Consider the following 6,310-nt stretch of genomic DNA (forward strand, 5'->3'; position numbering starts at 1 on the left):
TAGTCAGCTGCAGATTCCTAAAAGAAGAACCCACCCCTCATTATTAAGTCCCTCTCTAAGCTATTGCTGTTGCAGACCATGTGAATATGTGATACTACTTCTCCTCCACCTTATTTTCCTTTTCTACTGTCAATAGGCTTATGGCTTTGTTACATGATGAAAGGAACAACTCACCCCACCCATGCTTTGTACCCCAGGAAGACGTTGAAACACCTAGATAGGAATTTAGTACAGTTATATTCACAAGATTTTCATGCACAAATGTGTAACAAAAATGCTCAAACCTGAAACATCATGCCTTTCAAACAACGTGACACTCTATATCAACTTCTAAATGTGAGGTTTATGGAGCGACAACTAAATGTAACTCATTCCAATAAAAGTAATTCCTGTAACAAAAGAACATAAATAAAACGCAAAAAAAGATGGAAGATTTCATCTTAAAAGAGAGGTTGTTATATATATAAAGCTTTCATGAAAACACGTCAACAATTCAACTCCTTCAATATTCACGGAGCACTACCACTTAAAAGGAAGAATATTTTCCTTCCTGCGTTTGAACATTCACCATTAAAATCCCTTCCAAATCCGCGGTTTGAACTTTGAACTACCAACCGAAGTTCAATTGCCACTCTAACAAACCTAACTTGTCATAATCCTAGCAAGAATGTCGAGTATTCCATCAATCATAGTTCCCATTAACAAGGAAAATCAGTTGGAGACTAGCATGCAAGTGAACATCAAAACCTCAATCTCATATCACCATTCTGAACAAGGGGAAAAGCAGTTAAAACCTATATAAATGTTAATAATAGTACAATTATAGTAAAAAAATATGTCACCAAATGTCTAAAACAAGTGTAATAGATTGTTTCCAACTCTGCACTTCCTTTTCTCTTTTTCTTTTTTTGTTTCTCCCATCTTTTCCATATGGTCCCTTATTCGGCCTGGCAGAGAAAATAGTCTTTGACAGTATCATAATACTTAAATGACTAAAGTAAATTCCACCAAATTAAAAATCATTTGGGAGAAACTCTAGCCCTAGAATCATCAAACATTCATAGTACAAACAGATTTACTAAAACCTGATGATGTAATAACATACCTACAGTTCAGAATATCGAGATTGAATATGTTACAGATGATAGTAGTTCCTCTCGTCGATTAAATAACAGTAAAACTCAACCCAAAGCATCTCTTCATGTGCTTTTATCAAGTATCACACTGAATCATCCTGACAATCTTTAACAAGAAAGCTCACATTGAGAGTTTAGATCCTAACCATTTGGTTTCCGTCTTACACTTGTCTGCTGAATGTGATTCAATGTCACAGTATTAACAGATAATTACAATTTTACCATGCTGAAAAATCTTTAAGTTCTGCTGTTGATGTGCCTGTTTTTCTCTTCTTTGCTGTAGAAATAGGTGGCAGACTGCTATCAGAAGAAGTTTTGGAATCAGCCTGTGCAGCCCTTGCTTTCAAATACTTGCCAATACCACTGCCAACAGCTTGAATATCTGAGGTTCCAGTTCCAGGGTTGCTGTACCATGATCCAACCTTCTCCTGGAACACAGGAAGGAAGAGAAAAGAGATTGACACAGAGTATTAATAGATCCAACAAAACAAGCAAAATGGATGTCATTTAAAGGCTAAAGAAAAAGAATAATACTAACATTGTCTTCATCTTCAGTTTTGTTGTCATCATTTGTTTTCTCCTCTTCTTCATCAAGCTCTGCATAGGGGTTTACATAAACTTCTACACTTATTATCTTGATTTCTTCCTGCACAAATAGTAAAAGCAAAAGGTTCAAAAAATATCTAGATTAAGAAATGAAAATACTGGATGTACAGAGAAAAGCAGCAAGATTTTCAAGTCTGGGCTCTGTCCAAGGGACAGAAATGAAGATAAATGGAGGACTGAACGAAAATAGCCAGACAAATGAACAAATGAATGATATCTGGAAGAACATAAAGTCTTCTTTGGAAAATGAAAGTATTATATGTGACGGTATAAAACAACCCAACAGCTCACAATTGGCAGAAATAGCACAACTAGAGTCCTTTTTACAGCTCTTTACATATATATCAAATCCTGATATGATCCTATCACTCCACTTTCTGCTGAAACCTGAAAATCAAGTCGAACTTTGGGAATGGAAGATCTTTCCCCATATTTCTCTTTAGACAAGTAGTTCATTTATAAAAAAATGCTAGCATACCATTTTGCTAACCACAGATAGAAAAAGCATAAGCATGATGACTGCAAGAATGGAGGAAGACAAATTAACACGCACGTGCAGTACAGGTCTACATTGAGAAGATCTTCAAATCTCATCCTTATCCCAAAGCTTAACAGGTTAAAACAGATTCTTGACTTGTTTGGTCTTTGATTATGAGCTGTTTCTAGTAATTTAAAAATTAAAAATTACCCCAAAAGCTGAGCAGGTCAACTGAGATTCTTGACATGATCATATTGGATTAGGAAACTATTTCTAATGATTTTAATAAGCAATTTCTATTAGAGAAATATCAGATCGATCACTATACTTGAGAAATATCAGTATTCGGCATATCAATGTGTAATCACGTAATACTGGTTCAACAATGGGAACTAACCACATAAGCTTTCAGATACATAAATGGAGTAGCTACTTCGGCTACAGTACTGGTATAACTAGTAGTATTTCTCCCTAAGTTGGTTTAAGTGTTAAACACACAATCAAAGCATATTCATTGATTCACCCAGGCATGATTCAAGATCTAGGTTGAAGAATGAGCGTTAAATATAGAGTTACTCTTCCTACTAACCAGAGGTCGGTCATCGTCATCAACAGGGACTTTCTCCATGGTGGAAAGTGTTGGCAAGCCTCCAACAACCATACCAAAGACTGTATGTTTGAAATTTAAGTGAGTGGCAGACTTGTACAGGATGAAGAACTGTGAGCCATTTGAGTGAGGACCAGAGTTAGCCATGCTAACAACACCTCTACCAGAATGCAGCAACTTGGAGTGCACTTCATCCTTGAAGGGCTTACCCCAGATCGACTCACCTCCTTTCCCTGTGCCAGTTGGGTCACCACCTTGAATCATGAAATTCCTGCACAAGTGGACAAATAAGTTCCTTGACATTCAATATTTCCTAACGATAAACAAAGATTTTACAACTATTTTCAAGTAAAAAAGGAATCAATTACCGGATGTTTCTGTGAAAAGCTACTCCATTATAATATCCTTGTTCACAAAGAGTAATGAAGTTCTCACATGCCCTTGGAGTTATGTCACAATGAAGCTCAATGTTCAAATCACCATGTGTTGTATGCAGCTGGACATAACCTTTCTTCTTGGGATTTTTCTCAACTTTAACATATTCGTATTCATTCTTTGTTACCGGATCATAGGAGGTGGAAGTGAAGGATCGAGAAGCAGCACCAGTGGTAAAACGACTCTTAACCTGAAAGAGTTGAACAGCTTTATAAATCACTTTGACTAAAACAACAGATTTCTATCATGGTTCTATGTGTTATTTTCTTGTTGAGCGTCTCTATTTTATTTTTCGGACAAGTAAAAATTGTTGCACCTCAACATTATAGAAGTTAAGACTAACCAACCAGTAAGAAAATCTTAACAAAAACTATGCGAAGAGAATACCAAATAGAATGCAAAATTCCAAATGCAAGTCAAAGTCAATTGTTTTAAACGATTAAAAAGGGCACAACTGATAGCTAGCTAGGTGTAAGGCAAGGTGTATAAAACATTTTGTTTGTGTCCCATAACAAAGAACTATATGTTTCTTAATTAACGTGTGAAGAAGGAATATTACACCAGTAGAAAATTCTTATAACAATACATCTATACTAAGTTTACACTTGTGGGACATGGTTGCAAATTGGATTATCCGGATGAAGAAACCATGTTGACAAGCCACAAGGAGGTCAAAAAACAACTATGCCTAATCCCAAGCAAGTTAGGGTCAGCTGCATGAATCTTTACTGACCATGCTTCTCCATTTAAACTCATAGTAATAGCAATTACTAGAGGTTCTCAATACTTTCATCTGGCATACAAATCTCATATAGCACCAGCAAACTCCTAGAAAAACTAAGACCTAAAGTCAATACGACGTGGCTGAAACATGCTTCCAATTAACAGGTATTTGCCTATATAGATCTTTTCTTCCATTGTGCCCTATTTTCGATACAAGGTGAGGTGACAAAATTATGATCTATAATTAGTTATAAAAAGAAATTCTAGGAATAGACCAGAAAGTAATATGGGCAAATTCTAAAAAGCACACCACACAAACTGGAAATCTAGCATGAACATAAAGGTTCCCAATTGGAAAGTGTAAACTATGCACGCAAGTTTAATATTTACTCTTTCTGAATTGATCCAAAGAAAGCAACGAGATGGTTGCTTTCTAAAAACTAACCAGCTTAGCATTTACTGGAGTCCTTTCACCCGCCATGTGCAAAGCTATCCGTGCAGCTGTTTTATCAGTTGAACCAGCCTTTGCAGCAGCAGCACTTCTTCCATGAACTGATGCAGATGCAGCATCCACAATGCTGAAAGTCTGCTTCGCTGTTCCTTCACCATTTTCTTTTGTTTTTGCGTCATCTTTGATACGTGATCTTGCAGCTAAAATAGCCTCAAGAGCAGCAGCTCTTTCATTCTGTGCCTTGTTCCCACCTCCACCATGCAGTGCAATCTCTTTCGCTTTCTCACTTCCAAGTTCCTTGAGCATTTGCTTGATGTCCCCAGTAATATTTATGTTGTATGTTGGGTCAGATTGCATTTTCTGTATTTCTGATGAAGTACCAAGCACTTATTAGAAGAAGTGGAGCCATAATTGCAGCAAAACCTGTATGATCAAGAGAATCACTCACCTTCATTGTCAACCTTTAAACTTTTCTTAACATGATCAAAATCTAGAAGCACCTTGGTGTCCAGTGCATTAGGATTCTGCAGTTAGATGTTCAAATATATCATATAAACAACATTCTCATCAAGCATATATATAACAGTTAAGGGGAAGGATAGTAGTTTAGAAGCTTACTTGAATTGTTATAAGGTCTTCTCTAGAGAATGCTTCATCAGTGAGAAGCTCCTTCCAGTTCTTTGTTTTGATATTCAGTTCTTTAACTGCCTAAGCAAGAAAGCCGGGATCAAACTCTCCATACAAGGAATAGACGATGCTCTTTTCTTTAAAGGACATATATGAATAATGGTCAGGAGACAAATATCCATACCTCATAACAGAAAACATTTCCCGTAGTTCTTACAGCAACTATATGTGTGAACTCTGTAAAAACCTTGTTCAAGACAGGGCAATGATACTCTCCTGAAACAATAAAACACCATTTTTCAACCCATACCTGGAAAATGACAACAACTACTAATACGAATGCCCTCCCTAGAACTAGAAGAATTTCTAGGTATAGCTATCCCTAATTACCAAAGGCTAAAGACCCAAGATTTCATCCTTAAACTGTGATGGAAGTTTGAACGGACGACTGTGAATGAAATAGGCATAAGTGTTTATCGATCATCCCACATTCAATCTCAGAAGACATATACAATGTTTGTACAACTATAAGTATTACTTCTTTTTTTCTTTTTAAGTAAATAATTCATGTGCAATTGGACTTCCAGTCAAATTCCAAAGCTTATTACAGATTGGATATCTTCAAAACAAGATATTACCTTCAGAATTATTGTGGAAAGTAAGAGGAATTAAGTCTTCTTGCTTCATAGGTGCCCCAGTCACTGGATTCCTCCCATATTTCCTGATGTATGGAACTATATGCCTGCAAAAAGAAAAATAAAACTATAATAATGGATACTCCAGATGAAAATTCATCAAGAAAAAGAAACTCTAAATGCAAGAAATCCAAGAAATACTGACATCATTTCAAAGACATTGCCATCTTTTGTGCATACTGGGTCCTCAAACGGTGTAAACGTAAGTCTGCATATAAAATTACACGCCAAATTTAACAAAACATAAACTTCAAAAAAGATGATAATAATGGAAACAATCAATATATCAGAGAAAGGAACTTACGCGCAGCAATAGAAGGGAAGCCGTTTAAAAGGGGTTTTAAGTTCCTTGGATTTAGCGCCACCCCATTCAGTTGCCCATTCTGTCTTGGTTATGAACATTCGATCTTTACTGTGTTGTTTCTTCCCCATGATGTAATCTCAATTAGGGTTTTAGAAGAATACTTTTCTTTTCCAAGAAACAAGAAATCTTGTTGACTGTGTTCTTGAAATTGCTTCTTTTGGCGATACCGTTTTACAGTATCAGATAAA

The 6,310-nt window shown here is 36.2% G+C and overlaps 1 protein-coding gene across 1 annotated transcript; it reads right to left on the reverse strand.

Annotated features, from left to right (window-relative positions):
* Positions 1–1,081: 1,081 nt before the first annotated feature.
* Positions 1,082–6,310, reverse strand: LOC125822928 (peptidyl-prolyl cis-trans isomerase CYP65). The gene is made up of 11 exons (XM_049502389.1): positions 6,063–6,310; positions 5,904–5,966; positions 5,702–5,805; positions 5,248–5,339; positions 5,055–5,144; positions 4,885–4,960; positions 4,431–4,804; positions 3,196–3,452; positions 2,810–3,098; positions 1,675–1,782; positions 1,082–1,564 (listed from the first exon to the last, which is right to left on the reverse strand). The coding sequence occupies exons 1-11, from the start codon at positions 6,188–6,190 to the stop codon at positions 1,355–1,357; spliced, it is 1,791 nt and encodes a 596-aa protein (XP_049358346.1). The 5' UTR covers positions 6,191–6,310; the 3' UTR covers positions 1,082–1,354.

The sequence above is a fragment of the Solanum verrucosum genome, unplaced genomic scaffold (genome assembly GCF_900185275.1).
Source record: "Solanum verrucosum unplaced genomic scaffold, falcon-dt-bn FXZP01000103.1, whole genome shotgun sequence".
In the NCBI taxonomy this organism is placed as follows: domain Eukaryota; kingdom Viridiplantae; phylum Streptophyta; class Magnoliopsida; order Solanales; family Solanaceae; genus Solanum; species Solanum verrucosum.